The sequence below is a fragment of the Otolemur garnettii genome, unplaced genomic scaffold (assembly GCF_000181295.1).
Source record: "Otolemur garnettii isolate 467f Iridium unplaced genomic scaffold, OtoGar3 scaffold00097, whole genome shotgun sequence".
Classification (NCBI taxonomy): domain Eukaryota; kingdom Metazoa; phylum Chordata; class Mammalia; order Primates; family Galagidae; genus Otolemur; species Otolemur garnettii.
Window position 1 is genome coordinate 7,437,784 of NW_003852492.1, and position 18,549 is coordinate 7,456,332.

The following is an 18,549-nucleotide window of genomic DNA, read 5'->3' on the forward strand; positions in this document are numbered from 1 at the left end:
CCAGGGCGATAACCTAAAAATCCTCCCGCCCCACTTCCAAGGTTTGAAAAGCAGCTGCACCATCGCCAGGGCGGGTGCGGAGCTCTGAGGTCCCCGCCATCCAGAGCTCGACAGAGTCTCCTTGGTTCTGCCCCGAGGCTCCCGACTCGCGCCCACGCTGCGGGCTGCACCAGGCAGGCTTGCAGACCGCGCCATCGCCCCCGGGGATTCGCTCCTGTGTTCTGCGCGGAGTGCAGACCTGAGCCCAGCGCGGCGCCCGGCCGGGAGTCCCAAGCGTCGGGGACTGAGTGCGGAGAGGGGCGGGAGCAGCGCGGGACCTCGGCTTCTGGACCTCGCCGTGATGGGCTGCCAGCCCTTGCTCAGGTGACACTGCCTTCTGGGCTGTCCTCACGTTCCCTCCTAGGCTCTCGGTCATAGCGGGAGCGCGCCTCTGGGAGCACCCTGGGTTTTCTCTGGGTTCTATGGGTCAGCCAGTCATCCACGATATTTACTGGAAAGCCCTCCTGGGCCCTCAGACCTGCTGAGATTCTCTTTATCAATAAGCCTTCTCTCCCCCAGCTCTTTCTCCCGCGGGTGCCTTCATCCCCCGCCCCCCTCCCGCTGTTATCCTTTGAACCAGAAGGAGGGTGCAGACAGGTGTTCCAGCTGGTGGACGTTTGTCCGCTCCGAGCCTCGCGATGAAGCGCCCTCACCTGTCTCTAAGCCCTTTCTCCTTCTCCGCCTTTCGGGGACCCCTTCCTCTGGTGCTCAGCCATGTCCTGCTCCTGTCTGTCCTCAGCCTCAGGTTCTGACTGAGGAGGACTTCAGGTCGGCCCTGGCGGTGGCCTTGGGCTGGCCTAGGAGAAGACCTGCCTCGGACGTGGGCTCTTCTGAGTGTCTTGCCTCTGGAAAAGCCTCCTGGGCCTGGCCGCTTGCTGAGGTCAAGGCCTTCCCGGTCTCACTGCCACCTTTCTCCTTTCAGCCCGTGTCTCTCCTGGAAGAGGATCCTCGGCATCTTTTTCCTGCCATTTATCTTACCTAATTTTGCTCGTCGGATTAAATATGAAAATAATCTTCTATATGCAAGAGCACTTCAACTCCAGTCCAGGTTTGCCTGAGTGGGGAAGGGAGGAGCTTTCTCTTTTTTGAGGGGGGAAATAAGGTTAGAGTATGCAGGGAGGACGTCCCGCTAACAAGAGCTTTTTCCGCTAAGGTTTCAGCCATCTCTCTTCTCTCTCCCTCTCTCCCTCTCCCTTCAGGTATAATTTCTCTCATCTGACCCCTCTCCAGCTGAAGAACAGATCTGTAGGACTAAAGACGAAGAGCACAGGTTGGACTAAGCCATACTTCACCCTGGAGGGGCACAAGTTCCTGATCTTTGGGGGCTCCATCCACTATTTCCGGGTGCCCAGGGAGTACTGGCAGGACCGGCTGCTGAAGCTGAAGGCCTGTGGCTTCAACACTGTCACCACGTGAGTGCTGGCCGCTGGCCCCTGCCCCTCCGTGACTTGTTATCCTGCCATCAAATCCTGGTTTAGAGCCCCAGCCTCCGGCTTGGGGGCCCAGTGTGAGAACTCACCTTCTGAATGGTCGTTTCTAGCGCATGCCTTTATGCTTAAGACAGCTGTCACTCTGTATTATATTTACTTTGCATTCGATAATGTAAATGCTCCTTCTGTTCGCTGCTGGGTTCTCCGTGTGTTTATTAAGTCAAGCCTTTCAATTATGCTGTTCATACCCTCACAAGTTTTTTTTTTATGCTTATAATATTTGTTTCTTTGAGAAGTATTTTCAATCTTCTCATTATGACTGTGAAATTGGTTTATCCATTTCCTGTCTAATTCAGGCAGCTTCTCCTCTACTTCAAGTTATGCTATGAAGATCACAGAAGCTCAGGATTATTTTCTTTTTCTTTCTTTCTTTCTTTTTTTTTTTTTTTTTTTTTGCAGTTTTTGGCCAGGGCTGGGTTTGAACCTGCCACCAATGGTATATGGGGCTGGCACCCTACTCCTTTGAGCCACAGGCGTCACCCAGGATCATTTTTTGATGAATCATTCCTTTAATTTTTATTAGGTGCCATTCGCATTACCTATTTGTGAGTTTTGCTTTAAGAATTCATTTGCCTGCCTTGCGCGGTGGTGTGTGCCTGTAGTCCCAGCTACTCGGGAGGCGCTTGAGTCCAGGAGTTCTGTGCTGTTGTGAGCTATGCCGATCGATGTCCGCACTAAGTTCGGTATCAATGTGGTGACCTCCCGGGAACGGGGGACCACCAGGTTGTGTAAGGAGGAGTGAACCAGCCCGGTCAGAAATGGAGCAGGTCAAAGCTCCTGTGCTGATCAGTCGTGGGATAGTACCTGTGAATAGCCACTGCGCTACAGCCTGGGCAACATAGTAAGACCCTATCTCTTAAAAAAATTTTTTTAATTAAAAAAAAATCCATTTGCCTGTTATTAGTATTGCTACAATCATTTTGCCTTGTCTAAATTTTTCCATCTTCCCCCCCAACTTTTTCTAGCAATTTTCCTTAAAGTCACCTACAAGTTATCTTCAGATTTTTTTTGTTCTATTCTCTCAGTGTACAGTGATAAACTTGGCTATGTGTGTTTAGTCTTCAGCTAACTAACTTTTCATTCCTCCCCACGACCAACGATGTTAAATACAATCGATTCTGCTATACTGCAATACATATATTATTAAAAAATCTCTGCACTGCACAAAATTGTGTAATAAAAAGCACAATAAAAACAAGCATAACACTCAAAAACCTTGTCATTGACATGCAAAAAAGATAGTCGCCTCATAAGAGTGGCACCTAACAAAAATTTTGCACGTGTCCTTGTGCCCTTCCAGACTCCGTAGCTCTATGGGGGAGGGCCCTGGCAGGAGCCCTTCTCGCTGAGTTCTGACGATGGTGCCCTCCCTTTCAGTATTTTCATTATCTTCACAGAAACGCCTCGTCTTTTCTTAGTTTGATTAGTTCATAGAAATAATCTTTTCTTTTTAAAAGAAATAATTCCTTTTCCTTGTCTTTATAGTTTTAATGGGTATTACAAAACGTGGGATGGTGAATAGGAGAATTTATATGTCGATACAAGAAATCTAGAATCATAGGGAAGTTGGGAGTTTGGACCACAATTGGGTAATAGAGCAAGGAACTACTGAAGAGAGAGTCTTTGTAGCGTAATAGAGGCTTAATTGCCATTGGAAAGTTCAACTTACACCAAAATGGAACTATCCCAGGTTTTGGCTTCGTCTTGATCTAGCAGTTTGGAAGTAAGAAATAAGAAGGTGCTTATCAGCCTTTCCTCTTGCTTTTTCCAGCTACGTTCCCTGGAACCTGCACGAGCCCCAGAGAGGCAAATTCGACTTCTCTGAGAACCTGGACCTGGAGTACGTGGTGCTGCTGCCTCTGTGACCGGGCCCGGGGAGGGGCAGAGAGGAGGCTACTTGGGTGGATTAGGAGCCGGAGGGAACCCGAGAGGGACCTGGGTCTGGAGCCTTGTTCTCAGGGTGCTGTGAGGCCCTGCAACCAGGACCCAGATGCTCCCCAGACATGGCCTGTCACCTGCGGGGCTGGGCCTGCAGCCTCTTGGGCCCCACTCTCCATGGCAGCCCAGAGGGGCTAAAGACCCCAGGTGCTGCCCACTCTGCAGGGGAATCCTGCATCTGGGCTGAGACTGGGGCTGCCCCTCTAGGGGAGCAAGGTCGCTGGGTTCAGGCTCAGTGTCTAAACCCCTGTGCCCTGTCTGATAGGCTTCCTCCTCAGGCCTCAAGAGGCTGTGTAGATGGTCTGGAGCCAGGAGCAGCTCTGACCTCAGGGCTGGTGTGGGATTCCCTGCTGTGCTGGGGGGCTTCCCTCACCCCAGTCTGCCTGGTTGGGAGAGGGAGGCGCATAGAAGAGTGGAGTGGCTGTGCCGCCCAGCCTCTGCCCTGGACTGTCATGGCCGGTGTTGGCTTGTTTATTCCCCAGGGCCTTTGTCCTGTTGGCTGCGGAGATCGGGCTGTGGGTGATTCTGCGTCCAGGCCCCTACATCTGCAGTGAGATCGACCTTGGGGGCTTGCCCAGGTAGGTGGGGCTACTAGTCCAGTTGTGGTTTTAGTGAAGTATTTTGCTTTAGAAAAAAATGAAATTTCAATCTAATAATGCTGACAATGACCTTTATTTAGGGAGCCTGCTGTGTACTACTCCATGCATTTTATCTCCATTGTCTCCTGTGCTGCCCGCAGTAACGTGGTGAGGGGTGGGTGCCACTGTTGTCCCCATCTCACAGATGAGGAACTCAAGGCATCGGGCCTGGTGCTTGGGGCCTGTGGCTCAGAGAGAAACACTCACAGATGCTCCCATCCTTCCTTCCCCACAGAGCAGGGGCATTGACCACCTCTGTTCTCTTGGGCTGCGAAGAAGGAGACAGAAGCTCTAGGGCCTGCAAGGGAAGGTTCTGACGCCTCTGATCTGGCTAGCTCCTCTCCCTTCCTCTCCCTTTCCTTGGCCTGTTCCATGCTCTGTGTTGCTGGGCCTCAGAGCAGACTGCTATGGTTCTGAGTGAGAATCCAAGGACCCTCTCCTGGTTTCCCTGAGTGCTGACAGGCCCCTCCAGGTCAGCCCAGGGCTCTGCCTTTGAAGGGGTACTTTTACTCCCCACAGTAAAGTGAAGACTTTGCTTTTCTCCAGGATGGGCTCTTCCCACCCAGCTTGGAAGCAGAAATATCCTGAGCTTAAGGGGGATGGGAGTGTTAGGGAAACGACTGTTCCCTATGCAGATCGGGGGGACCTGCCCGACCTCTCGCCAGCGACCTGAGTGGGGACAGCAGGTGTTACTGGCTTACGCTCACCCCCTGTGCTTGAAGTCTTAGGTTTTTTTTGAGACAGAGTCTCAAGCTGTCGCCCTGGGTAGAGTGCTGTGGCATCACAGCTCACAGCAACCTCCAACTACTGGGCTCAAGTGAGTCTCCTGCCTCAGCCTCCCAAGTAGCTGGGACCACAGGTGCCTACCATAACACCTGGCTATTTTTTGGTTGCAGCCGTCATTGTTGTTTGGCAGGCCCGGGCTGGATTTGAACCCACCACTTTAGGTGTATGTGGCTGGCGCCTTAACCACTTGAGCCACAGGTGCCCAGCCGAAGTCTTAGGTTTTAATGGAAATGTGACCTTGTGCCTAAGGAACAGATGCTTTCCTCAAGTCAAATGTTCCTAATAAATTGAAAAGAATGGAGGAGAGTATTCAATAAATGGTAAAAGAAACATAAAACTTATTTAGACGTGGGTGTGAAAGCCCGACAGCCTCAGCTCCTCAGTCTGATTGAACAGAAGCTGTGAAGTGCCCTGGAGTCAGAGGCGGGGTGTTTTCCTCTGAATCTCACAAGCCTGTAGGCATAGTCTGAAAAGTTTGCACAGTACAGATCTTCCCACAGCCTTGAGAGCTCCAGGGCCAAGGATGTGGGCCCGTGGGCAGATGTGACCCGAGTGGAGGCAGCTCTGGGGAGGGCTGGTGGCCAGCTGCGGCCGTCTGCTCCCTCCTGGTCCCCCTCTGCCAGACACAGACCCTGCCTTTCTCACCCCCAGCTGGCTCCTGCAAGACCCCGAGTTGAAACTGAGAACGACCAGCCCGGGCTTCCTGGAAGCGGTTGATAAGTATTTTGATCATCTGATTCCCAGAGTGATTCCTCTCCAGGTAAAGCCAAATTAACTTTTCCTTCTTGGTTAAGTTCACTTTAGGGTAATACCTTGTTTGGGCTCAATCACCAAACAGGCCACGTCCAGGCTCTACAAGAAATGAAGCTGACTTGTTTGTAACTTTGAATTCTCAACTCTCATCTTAAGGACAGAAGCTGTTTCTTGTCCTGTCTTTGTGCATTGATCCTAAGGCCTCTCATCCCACAAGACAGGGACAGCAGAGACAGGTGTCCTGGCTGGGACACGTCCTTGATAATCATTCCCTAAGCTCACTCTTCTTTGGGTCAGCTTGTTTATTTTGACTCTTGGCGAAAAAAGCTCAGAAATTACAACAGAGTTTGCGGTCAAATAGAAGCCTCCCCTCCTACCCAAAGCTATTGAGTTGCTTCTTCAAGAGACAACTCATTTTACTAGATTTTTATATATCTTTCCAGAGATGGTCTACTCATATAGAAGCAAATTATACGAATGACATCATTTATCTCTATAAAAATATACAATTTCCACTGGCCATTTTTCTTTTGTCATTTGAAAACATATATTTTTACCTCTGCCATTATGTAAAATGGCTGCAGAGTATTCCATAGTATGAATATATCTTAATTCATTTAATTAGTGCCCAAGCATGGATACTTGGAGTTTCTAAGTTCATGGTATAATAAATGACTTTGCTCACGTGTCATTTTGTATCTGTTGGCATTCTAGTTTGATTTAGTCCCAAGAAAGGGAAGAATGTGATACACATGGTTATTATTTAGGTAAAAATAAATCTTAGTTTAAAAACACAGTTTTTGACATAGTTTGAGATGGGATGAAACCCAGGAGTATTTGGTAGTAGACAGTTAGTTTATTATTTTAGGCTCTTCTGTATGGGGGAGCATATGCCAGGCATGTAGATCCAGCTCTTTATAACTAATCCTGAATTGTGAACTGTGAGTTATTCTTATTAGGATAGTTACAAAGAGGACAATCAGGATTAGAAAGGAAAGGTAAAGTTTAGGAACAGTGCTCATGCTTTTGGAAATATGGGTACTGCAGAGGGGAAGTGAACCCCATCTTCAGAATTAAACTGAGTCTGCTGGGTGGACTCAAGATACATCTTTTGGAGAAAGTGCTGAAGCCATATGTTTCTGCCTGCACTTCCGCAAAATCTACATGGGACACAGTGGCAGGAGTGAAAGACTTTGGATATTTGGGTGAAGTTCAAGCACAAGTACATACATCACTTAGCATTTGTATGTATGCAGCAAGCAAAGAAAATTTATGACCATCCCATTGAAATCATGAGGGTGGTAAATCCTAGAACATGTTTAAAATGAAAGGAATTACATGTAACTGAAACATATAGGGCTCATAATTGATACATTCATAGTATTTAAAGTATTTAACTGATGGTCTTCATTGTGTTAATTATGATGTAAAATAATTTTTAGAGTGCACTCAGTGTTTTACTTGGGTCTTTTGTTTTTCTAATCCTATGTATGCCAAAAAGTCAACTGTGAATTCTATGACGTTTTTAGAAATGTCACCCTTTAGGTTGGAGAGAAGATACTGTTCATTAATAGAAACCACTGTTCCCAATTCATTCATTCAGAATATTTACATCCAGTCAGCATGTCATTATTGAAAGCCAGGCACTGAGCAGTTGTTACCGAGTGGTCCACATACTGGGCAGGGGCAAGTGTCCAGTCCCGAGGAGGACAGATGTGGTGCTCCTGTCCCATGGAGCTTCCATCCAGCATGGAGACAGAACTCCACGTGCTGGATGTGCTGTAACTAGATGGTAGTCAGCACAGTGAGGAGGTGCAGGGGGCCCTGACAGGCAGGAGTGTGTACCAAGCTCTTGCTGAGAAAGAGAGGCTCAGAGAATGTTTTCCAGAGAAAACAGCAACCTGAAGACGGGACAAGTGTCAGCGAGGCTGGGCAGGGCTCTTGAGTCCCCAGCATGGACCAAGAATAGACGGCAAAAGATGAGTTTGAAGAGCAGCAGGAAGCTCAGCGCCCCTGGGTGGGAGAGAGGCAGAGGCGGGTCTGCAAGGGAAAACCTGCCCTTCACACTCTTTGTCCTTTGTACCCTCTCGGGAGTGAGCAGCCCTTTGTCCCAACTCCAAGGTTGGCATTTACTCTCTGGCCAATCGGACGGCTTCATGTTGGGAGTGAAAAGATCAGACCTTTGCTTTTGAAGACTCACCACTCTGCCTTCCATGTGGAGTGTGGAGGGGCTCTAAGAAAGAAATGGACTTGCGTGTGGAAGGACATTGGAAGATTAAATTAAGGGCTGAAAAGTGCTTTAATTTTAGCACAACTCGGCCAGTGTTGATGGTTCAGGTGGCATGATGGACTGGAAGCTTTGCTAAGGTGGCTTGAGGAGTTAAAGGGGGAAAGTGGAGCACAGACAACTCTTGCAGGAAGTTGGTCTCGGGGAGGAGAGAGCAGGAACACTTTGGAGCTCCCTCCCTCCCCTTTTCTCTGATGTGAAAGGCCCTGAATGCGTTTCCATGACAACAGAAGTCAGTCAGCTTGAAAGGCGGTGGAAGGGAGAGGGACTGTGCCAAGAGCTGAGCGCCTCAGCTGGTGGTGGAGGGCAAGAAGCCCTTGCTTGCAGTGGTGGCATTACCTTAAGACCAGGGGAGGAGACAGGTGTCTCTTTGCTTTGTCAGGTGAGAAACTGGATAGGAAGGGCACAGAAGCAGGTGCATTTGTAGGTCTGCGAGATTAGATTTGAGTAGCTCATATGAGGAATAAGGGGCAAACTGTGGCAGCTGCTTGACTGCAACCTCTGAGGGCAAGGAGGACTCCTGCAGCAGCTCAGCACCCCCAGGGACCATGGCCTCAGGGCTGGGAGGAAGGAGAGCCCATGCAGGAAGGAGCCTGGTATCAGAGGACAACACGCCAGCTGTGCTGGCTTAGCTGCAGCCCAGAGACTCCAGGCTTTTGGCCCTACCGTATTTCCCTGAAAATAAGACCTACCCCTCAAATAAGCCCTAGCAGGATTTCTATGCATTTGTTAAATATAAGCCCTACCCTGATAATAAGACCTAGTGATGGGTCTTATTATTCAGGAAGACATCTATGCATTTGTTAAATATAAGCCCTACCCTGATAATAAGACCTAGTGATGGGTCTTATTATTCAGGAAGACATCCCCTGAAAATAAGCCCTAGTGTGTCTTTTTGAGAAAATATAAATATAAGACAGTGTCTTATTTTCAGGAAAACATGGTAGTAGCATCTCCCTTGAGCCCTCCTCTGCTTCTCTCTCAGTACTCCCAGGGAGGCCCTGTCATCGCACTGCAGGTGGAGAATGAATATGGTGCATACGCCCAGGATGTAAAGTACATGCCCTATCTTCACAAGGTAAGAAACACTCGGTTCCCCACATTCACGTGTCTCCTCGCTCAGTCTGTCTCTTTCCCAGCATGTTTCTGATTCCCTGATGTGTGGGTGACTGTGCTGGGCGCTGTGCAATCTGAGACTGTACATACAGCTGACCTTTAGACAACATGGGGGTTGGGGTGCTGACCTCTCGCAGGGTCACAAGTCTGAGTATAACTTTGACTCTTTTAAAACTTAACTGCTAATAGCCTACCATTAATTGGAATCCTTATTGATAACATAAACAGTTAATCCATACTTGGTGTGTTATAGTGGTATATACTGTGTGCTGACAATAAAGCAAGCTAGAGAGAAGAGAACATTACTGAGAAAATCGTCAGGTGGACGTGAATCACCATAAAGGTCTTCACCTTCATCATCTTCACATCGAATAGGCTAGGGGGGAGCAAGAGGAAGCTTGGGGGGCTGTCTCAGGCGTAGCAGAGGAGCGAGAGGTGGAAGGGGAGGCAGGAGAGTTACATGTGGTATAATCTTCATTGAAAAAGATCTGCGCATGAGTGGACCTGTACAGTTCAAACCCAAGCAGAAGGTCAAGTTCAGTCTCTCTGTGAATTTACATTATGGTCAGAACAATGAAGATGTATTTAAACAACTTTATTATGAAACAAAATGTGGCAGTAAAGATCATTTCTTTCTATCTGCCATTTCTATAATCCATAATTCTCATGAAAGCTGAGGGTTGATGTGGTGTCTCTATACTTAGAGTAAACAATGATTCAAGAAAATGGTGGCTAAAATCTTGTAGTTTTCTGGCCTATAGTATTAATATCCTTTCTTCTGTTCCCTTTGATTCCTCAAAGAAGGATGTCTCAGAACAACTTCAGTCCCTTCTGGTGTCTTAGCCCTTCCCTGTCCCTAACTTCCCACTTTGGGGAAGCTGATGAGCCCAGTCTTAATGGGACCTCCTATCCTAGGGTGCTAAGCAGGTTGTGAGGGTCCTGTGGTCTGGCCTGACCCCTCCTGATTCTGCCCTTGCCTACCTAGCTCTGTCCACACAGAGACCTCTGGCTGAATGGCATAGAGGGGAGGGGTCACCAGCTGGGCAAAGAAGGGGTCAGGAGGGCAGAGCTGGGCTCCATCCCTGCACCAGCTCCTGTCCTGCCCCCACAGCATTTGGAGTAGAACAAGGTCTGTGAGTAATTCCTCTCCTTATTGTTACTCAGGAGCTGGCAGGACTGCCCCAATCAGTCTTATTCAGCTAGCATTATTTCTTCTTGATTTTCAGATTTACCCCTCGACTCTATCCCCAGATCTAGCTTGAGGAACACAGGAGACACACAGAGGGGGCTCTCTGGCTCCTTGGCCTAGGAAATATGATTTTTTAGATTAGCCCTCCCCTCCTTGCCACGGCCACTTCGCTTGACAGTGTCTAGGTGGGCCCCAGGCTTAGCGAATTTGATCTCGGATCTTTCTGAGAGCCCCACGGCTCAGCCTCTCCTTCCAGCACTGAGCCAGTGTTTCCCAAGTTGTCCTTCTCTCCCTTTCTGTGAGTTAATTCCCCCCTCAGGGTGTTTCTTGATAAATTCAGCTCTTCTTCCCTGAAGACTTTGACCTTGGGTGTCAGAGCATATACTCACTGATTTTAAGGTTGTCCCCCTGAACTCCAAACATCTGGCTAAGACAGAGACAGTGGTTTCCCCCGCACTAAGACGCAGGTGGTCAGACTCCAGATTCGGACCCTTCTCTAGTGCACATCCTGCCATTTGAACCCCGCTGGGTCCATTCCCCACTTTCCTCATATGGTCATCCCTTAGTGTTTAGATATTTAGATGTTCAAAGAAAATGTAGATGTTGAAATAAAATGGTGTAGTACTTGCATAAAAACTGTGCACATTCTCCTGTGTTAGGTATCCTTCAAATGATCTCCAGATTACTTATAATATTTGCCAAACAAATAGCTATTATATTGTATCATTTAAGAAAGAATGGCCAAAAAAGTTCTGTACATGTTTAGCACAGATGCAATGTTTATTTTTGGAGATAAGAGCTCACTCTGTCACCCAGGCTATAGTGCAGTGCAGTGATCATAGCTCATTGTAGCCTTGAACTCCTGGGCTCAAGCGATCTTTCTGCCTCAACCCTCTGAGTAGCTGGGACTACAGTCTCATGCCACGACACCCGGCTGTTTTAAAATTTTTTTTTTTGTAGAGATGGGATCTTGCCAGGCTGGTCTCAAACTTCTGACTATAAGTGATCCTCCCATCTTGGCTTCCCAAAATGCTGAAATTATAGGTGGGAGTAACCACACCTGGCTTTAAGGTGCAATCTAAAAAAAATAGTTTTTTTTTTTTTTTTTTTTTTGAGACAGAGCCTCAAGCTGTCTCCCTGGGTAGAGTGCCGTGGCATAACAACTCACAGCAACCTCCAACTCCTGGGCTCAAGGGAGTCTCCTGCCTCCACCTCCCAAGTAGCTGGGACCACAGGCGCCCGCCACGCCTGGCTATTTTTTTTGGTTGCAGCCGTCATTGTTGTTTGGCAGGCCCGGGCTGAATTGGAACCTGCCACCTTAGGTGTATGTGGCTGGCGTCTTAGCCACTTGAGCCACAGGCACCAAGCCTAAAAAAAATAGTTTTGATTGGCACTTGGTTGAATCTGTGGATGCAGAACCCACGCATATGTAGGGCCAACTGTATTGCCTTCTTTTCCTGGGGTCCAGGGAAGTGGGTTCATTCTGTTCATGTTTTTTCAACAGACCCTGCTGCAAAGAGGGATTGTGGAGCTGCTCTTGACCTCTGATGGTGAGAAGGAAGTTCTGAAAGGCCACATCAAAGGAGGTACAAATTTAGAGTTATTTTAAAGCAGCAGGAGGCCCTTAGTGTGTTTAAATCTTGAAGAAGCTTCAGAGAGACCCAGGTGTATCTCTGATGCTTCTCTTTCCCATGTCCATGGCTGTGGATCCCAGAGATCTGATATTACGAAGATGAGGACACCACACCTCAGCTCAGAGTTGACTCGCCAACTCTATCTCTTGTCCTTTCAGTAGCAGTGAAGGAGCAGCCCGGTCCTTCCATCTTTCCTGCTTTCCTGTGGCTGAGGCCTGAGTTGGTGCTGGGTGTGGCTTAGGATCAAGGCCTCCTCCACCAATGTGGAGAGCCACATGGGAACCAGCAGATGTCAGAGTCCTATTCCTGGGATCCTGCAGCCTTAGGCTGAGTGTAGATGTTTAGTAGACCCCAGAGAATAAAGCAGCAGGAGAATTTAGGACAGAATCATAAGATGACAGAAGTGAGGGAATGACCAGAGTGTGGGCAGGTGGTGGGTTCAGAGGGGACCTGTCGGGTGGTCTTAACCTGGGACCTGTGGTGGCTGTAGGCTGCTGTTCTTCCCTTTACTGTGGGTCTTCTGCACATTATTATGATGCCCTGGAGAGGGAGCTGAGCTGGAGGCCAGGAGACCTTGATTAAGTCTAAACAAGTCAGATGGACTTGACCTGGTTCATTTCCTTGCATACAGTGTGGTTAATTTTAACTGCCCTTCTCAGTACAAATGAGTGTCCTTGCAAGTGTCCCATAAAGGCTATGGAGGTCCTTGCTGTATTAGGTCACGAAGTGGGATGCCCACAGTATCTTGTCACCCTCCCATATGCGGGTGGGCCTCCCTCCCTTCCCTGGAGGTACTTGTCACAGTGCCTCAGCACGGCCTCCCTCTTCTCTCTGCAGTGCTGGCCACTGTCAATTTGAAAAAGCTCCGCAAGAATGCATTCAGTCAGCTCTATGAAGTACAGGTAAGACATTCCAGACATGAAGAGATTTGCCCCTCCTCCTGCATGCACCCCCCCCCCCCGCCTGTGCAACACTAGAAACAAAGGTTTTCACTAGAAACAAAGGTTTGACAAGAAGGTCACAGCTGTTCCCCCTGGGTCTCCAGCATGTTCCAAAGCCATTTGGCATAGGGAATGAGGAGGAAAGCCACCTGTGTCACCTCAATCTGTGGGTCATGTCCTGGAGAGGTCTGTGGGAAGGGGGGCCTACGTAGTGTAAACCTCACTATGGAATCAGAAGGGGCGACATTTTCTCCCTGGGTGTGGACGGAGCTCAGACGTGGGCGTGTGCATTGCTTACAGAGAAATCACTCATGGTTTGGGTGAGGGTAGCCTTCTTCAGCCAGGCTGTGCAAATCACAGGAGTGAGTGAGTGCTGTGCATGGGGTGACTTAACAGACATGGATTGAGAAGCCCCTCCTCTCCTTTCCTCTGAGTGAGTGACCTTCTGTGACAGTTACAAAGATGGACAAACCATCGTCCATGCCTCCAGGGGATACGTAGAGCATTTCTTTCTTTCTTTCTTTTTTTTTTTAATTAAATCATAGCTGTGTATATTAATGCATTTATGGGGTAAAATGTGCTGGTTTTATATACAATTTGAAATACAACAAACTGGTTAACACAGCCTTCACCGCATTTTCTTAATTATTGTGAATGATCAATAAATTGTGGTATATGTACACCATGGAATATTATGCAGCCTTAAAAAAAGATGGAGACTTTACCTCTTTTATGTTTACATGGGTGGAGCTAGAACATATTCTTCTTAGCAAAGTATCTCAAGAATGGAAGAAAAAGTATCCAATGTACTCAGTCTTACTATGAAACCAATTTATAGCTTTCTTATGAAAGCTATAACCCAATTATAGCCCAGGAAGAAGGGGAAAGGGGAGAGGGAGGGGAGGGAGGAGGTTGGGTAGAGGGAGGATAGTTGGTGGGACCACACCTACGGTGCATCTTACAAGGGTACATATGAAATTTACTAGGTGTAGAATATAGATGTCTTAACACAATAACTAGGAAAATGCCATGAAGGCTATGTTAACCTGTTCGATGAAAAACATTTCAAATTGTATGTGAAACCAGCACTTTGTACTCCATGATTGCATTAATGTACACAGCTATGATTTAATAAAAAAAAAAAAGCCATTTATACTCTACAATTCGTAGATTCCACATGTACCCTTGTAAAATGCACCATAGGTGTGGTCCCACTAATCACCCTCCCTCCACCCATCCTCCCCGCTCCCCTTCCCCTCCTTGCTCTTCAAGCCCCAAGGTGGTCATAATTATCTTTGTTTAACAGTTTAACATATCCTTCCTTTGCATACAGGGCCCAGGATAACGTCCAAATCCGTGACACAGCCTGCTAAGCCTGGTGTGACACTTCCATTTCAGGCCCCACCCATGCTGCCCTTTCCCTGGGCACAAGGCCTTCCCTGCAGTTCTTATGCTGTGGCGCCCCCACTGGGCCAAAGACTTCCACAGCACCCATGCTCTCTCCTCATAAAATGGGTTTGGAAGTGTTCTCTCCTGTTCCATTTTTCTGAAATAGATTGTATTTCTTTCTTTTTTGCAGTTTTTGGCCGGGGGCTGGGTTTGAACCTGCCACCTCCGGCGTATGGGGCCTGCGCCCTACTCCTTTGACCCACAGGCGCCATCCTTGTTTGTATTTCTTAATATTTGGTAAATTTCACCAGTGAAATCATCTAGACTGGAATTTTTTTTTTTTAGAAGATCGTAAACTAGAGATTCACTTTGTCTAATAGGAGTACAGAACGATACTGGTTATTCCTTCTTGAGTGAGTGTGGGTAGTTTGTGTCTTTCAAGGCTTCATTCTATGTATTCTATTCAATGTTATCTAAGTTTTTGAATTCATGGACGTGGAACTGTTTGTGATAATGCCTTTTTATCCACGTAATGTCTTTGTTGTCAGTAGTGATGGTTACTGTTCATTCCTGATCTTGGTAGTTTTGTGTCATTTTGTTTTGATCAGTATGGCTAGAAGTTTAGCAGTTTTATCAATCTTTTCAGAGAATTAGATTTCGACTTGATTTTTTTTCCCTCTTTTTTTTTTTTTTCCCTCTTTTTTTTTTTTTTCTATTTCACTGATTTCTGCTCTGACCCTTGCATTTTCTGTGATCTGCTTCCTTTGTATTGCATTGCTCTTCTTTTTCTAGTTTTTCTTTGGTGGAAGCATAGGTTACTGAGTTAAGACTTTCCTTATCTTTTAATCTAAGCATTGACTGCTATCAGTTTCCCTCTGTGCACTGATTTGGCTATATGTCACCAATTTTGATACACTATATTTTTTATTGAGTTTAAAGCCTTAATTTTTTTTTAAATTTTCCTGGAGGGTGATTCCGTGCATTAATTATAAATGTATTGTTTAATTTCTTAATCTTTGGGGATTTTTCAGCTGTCATTTTATTATTAACTTCTGGTTAATACTGTTAAGGTCCACGAACATACTTTGTATGATTTCTGTTCTTTTATATTTGTTAAGATTTGTGTTATGGATTGTAATATGGCCATTCTTGGTGAATGTTCCATGTGCATTTGAGAAGAATGTGTATTTTGCATTTGTTTATAATTTACCATTAGGTCAGGTTGAGTGATGGTATTGTTCAGGTAATCTCTATCCTTACTGATTTTCTGCCTACTTGTTCTATCAATTATGAGAGGAATGTCAATGCCTCTAAATATGATTTTTCCTTTTAGTTCTTTTTTTTTTTTAGTTCATTTTTTCTTTTAGTTCTCTTTTTTTTGTCTCATGTAACTTAAAGCTCTGTTTTGTCAACTAAAATAATCCAAAGGGTAAGAATCTAGCAGAAAGAGAGTTTATTCAAGTGCAGGGTTTGAGGATAGCCATCCAGGAAGCACAGACTCCACGGAATGGAAGCCAGTGCTCTGAAGTGTAGATGTTTGGGATCGTTCTGACAAAGTTTAGGGAAGTTTAACAGAATTTTACCATCTTGCTATGTAAGCCTTAAGTTGTAATTATAATGATCTAATAAGCTGCGGTAACGTTTTCCTTTTGGAAAAGGTATATTTAACATTCTCCGCTGAAGATCTAACAGTCATGGGGTCTTTTGCACCATCTGACCTGAGTTAGGTACAGGACCATAGAGAAGGCAATTAATCTACAACAAATGATTGGAAGTTGGGGGGGGGGCGTCTGGTCTCTGGAAGCAAAGATTGTAAACATGCTACGGGACTCAGTCTCCAGGGGTTACTTTCCCCTTTGACAGAATCAGTTTATAGATTCCTGAAATTTCATTGTATTTTACAATTTTTAGGTACACACACATTTAAGATTGTTATAGTTTGTTGGAAAATTAACCACTTTAACATTATGTAATGTCTCTTTTTCTTGTTCTGAATTCTCCTGTTTGATGTAAATACAGCAACTCCAGTTTTCCTTTCATTAGTATTTGCATGGTATATCTTTCTTTATTCTCTTGCTTTTTATCTACCTAAAAGTCTTAGATTGAAAGTGGGTTTCTCATTGACAGTGTATATTTACATTTTGCTTTAAAAAAATCATTAGACAGTTTTTGTTTTATTAATATGGTTACATTGTTCATATTTCAAGTGATTATGGACATGGTTTGATTAGAATCTACCTTCTTACTAATTCTTTTCTATTTTTTATCATTTATTTTTTTATTTTTTCCCTCCCATTTTCTTGAGCTAATTGAGCATTTTGATGACTTCATTATTTTTAATATTTCTAATTTGAATTTTTTTTATTGTTGGGGATTCATTGAGGGTATCATGACTTCATTGTATCTACTCTGCTGACTACTTACATCACTTTTAAAAATTGCAGTTGTTGCCCTAGAATTAAAAATATGAATTTTAAATTAATATAAAAGTACCTTCAAATACTAAAGTGATCCCCAGGTAGTATTAAGATCATCTAACAGTATCTTCCTAATTCTTCATTTTCAAGATGTCTCGCCATTGTCTCGTTTGCTTCTATGGTTTCCGATGAAAAGTCTGTATTGGGCTTGGTACCCATAGCTCAGTGAGTAAGGCCCTGGCCACATACATCCAGGTGGTTGATTTGAGCCCGGCCTGGGCCTGTTAAACAACAATGACAACTGCAACCAAAAAATAGCTAGGTGTTGTGGCAGACACCTGTAATCCCAGCTACTCGGGAGGCTAAGGCAATAGAATTGCTTAAGCCCAAGAGTTTGAAGTTGCTGTGAGCTGTGATGCCACAGCACTCTACCCAGGGCGACATAGTGAGACTGTCTCAAAAAAAAAAAAAAAAGCTGTATTGATTCTTATCTTTGTTTTGGTTTTTTTCCACTGGCTGCCTTTAGAATTTTCTCTTGATATTTAGTTTTCAGAAGTTTGAGTATAACATGCTGAGATGTGGTTTATTTCTTACAATTTATTCTGCTTGATGTTCACTGAGATTCTTGGATCTGTGGCTTGGTTTCACTGGTGAAACTTAGCAAACATTAAGAAATACTAACAATTTCAGAAAATGGAAAAGAACAGAATACCTCCAAACTCATTTTATGAGGCCAACATTATTCTAATTTCATAACTAAATAAATACATTTCAAGAAAACAAAAACTGAAGACCAATACCTCTCATAAGAATGGAAGTAAAAATTCTCAAGAAAAATATGAACAAGTTGAATCCAGTGATACATAAAATGATAATACATGACAGTTAAGAGAGATGCAAGAACAGATAATTAGTTTTAGAGAATATTTTATAGCTTCCAACATAGTAATTATAGTTATTCTCCATTTGATGGTTACAACATCAGTGTCATAGCTGAGTCTGTTTCTGAAGATTGCTTTATCTCTTCCAAACATGACTTTTTCTTGCCTTTTTGTATGTCTCATCCGAAAAATCTGACCATGCTCGATAGGACAGAGATACTGTCTTGTAGATCAGCATGCCTTTCTTTCTGCTAGGCCTTTGACGTGGGACTTTTTGTTCATCTAGTCAGAAGTTGGGCTGGATTTGAGGTTTCTTGTTGCTGTGTTTTCTCCATACACCGTAGGCTTCACATTTCTCTAGTGATGCCTTGTTTCTGGGTGGGTGCTGGCTTGGCAGAGGTTATTTCCTCTAGGTCTGTATTCCCCTGTGGATCTGCCTTGTGCCCTGTAGAGGATCTGTCTCTTATCGGCCTCTCAGCCATATTAGGTGTTACTTTTTGTCCACTGTGGTTAGCTTGATGGGGAGGGAGGAAGTTAGTTATTCTCTGGTGTTCAGAAGAAAGCTCAGTCTCAGACTGTCTCTGGGTCTGAGGGATGTGGCTTCTAGAGGAGCGCCTCTGCCTCTTCTCTTGGCAGTTCTAATCCTACCCTGTACTTTCTCTCCTTTCTAAGGTTAGTGCTTTTCTCCCTGTTCCCTTTTCCTAGACGCATTGGTGTTCTACCAGTGCCCAAAGGACACAGCTTTTGTGCTCTTCTCTGCAGATTAAGTCTTTGTTTCTTATGGGAGACAAGGCTGGGAGAAGATCTGGCAGTGGGCACTGATCTGTTTCCTCAACCAGTACCAGGAACGAAGCAATGTTATTTACTAGGGCTGCCTCGACAAAGGATCACAAGTGGTTGCTGAAACAGCAGAAATGTGTTCTCTTATAATTCTGAAGCTAAACATCTGAGATCAAGGACTCTCTCCTTGGCTTGTTATGTGGCCATCTGCTCCTCCCTACATCCTCACATGATCTTTCCTCCATGTGTGTCTGTGTCCCACATAGTTTCT

General features: G+C 45.5%; 1 protein-coding gene across 1 annotated transcript in view; it reads left to right on the forward strand.

Moving 5' to 3' along the window:
- Window positions 1–296: 296 nt before the first annotated feature.
- LOC100960707 (beta-galactosidase-1-like protein 3) overlaps window positions 297–18,549 on the forward strand; it is a 32,792-nt gene continuing 14,539 nt past the window's right edge. Inside the window, exons 1-9 of the mRNA XM_023516776.1 lie at window positions 297–363; window positions 962–1,087; window positions 1,239–1,451; window positions 3,301–3,369; window positions 3,950–4,045; window positions 5,543–5,651; window positions 8,917–9,009; window positions 11,741–11,822; window positions 12,708–12,772. Of these exons, the coding sequence (XP_023372544.1) occupies window positions 341–363; window positions 962–1,087; window positions 1,239–1,451; window positions 3,301–3,369; window positions 3,950–4,045; window positions 5,543–5,651; window positions 8,917–9,009; window positions 11,741–11,822; window positions 12,708–12,772 (876 nt within the window). The 5' untranslated portion in view covers window positions 297–340. The remainder of the gene's footprint in view (window positions 364–961; window positions 1,088–1,238; window positions 1,452–3,300; window positions 3,370–3,949; window positions 4,046–5,542; window positions 5,652–8,916; window positions 9,010–11,740; window positions 11,823–12,707; window positions 12,773–18,549) is intronic.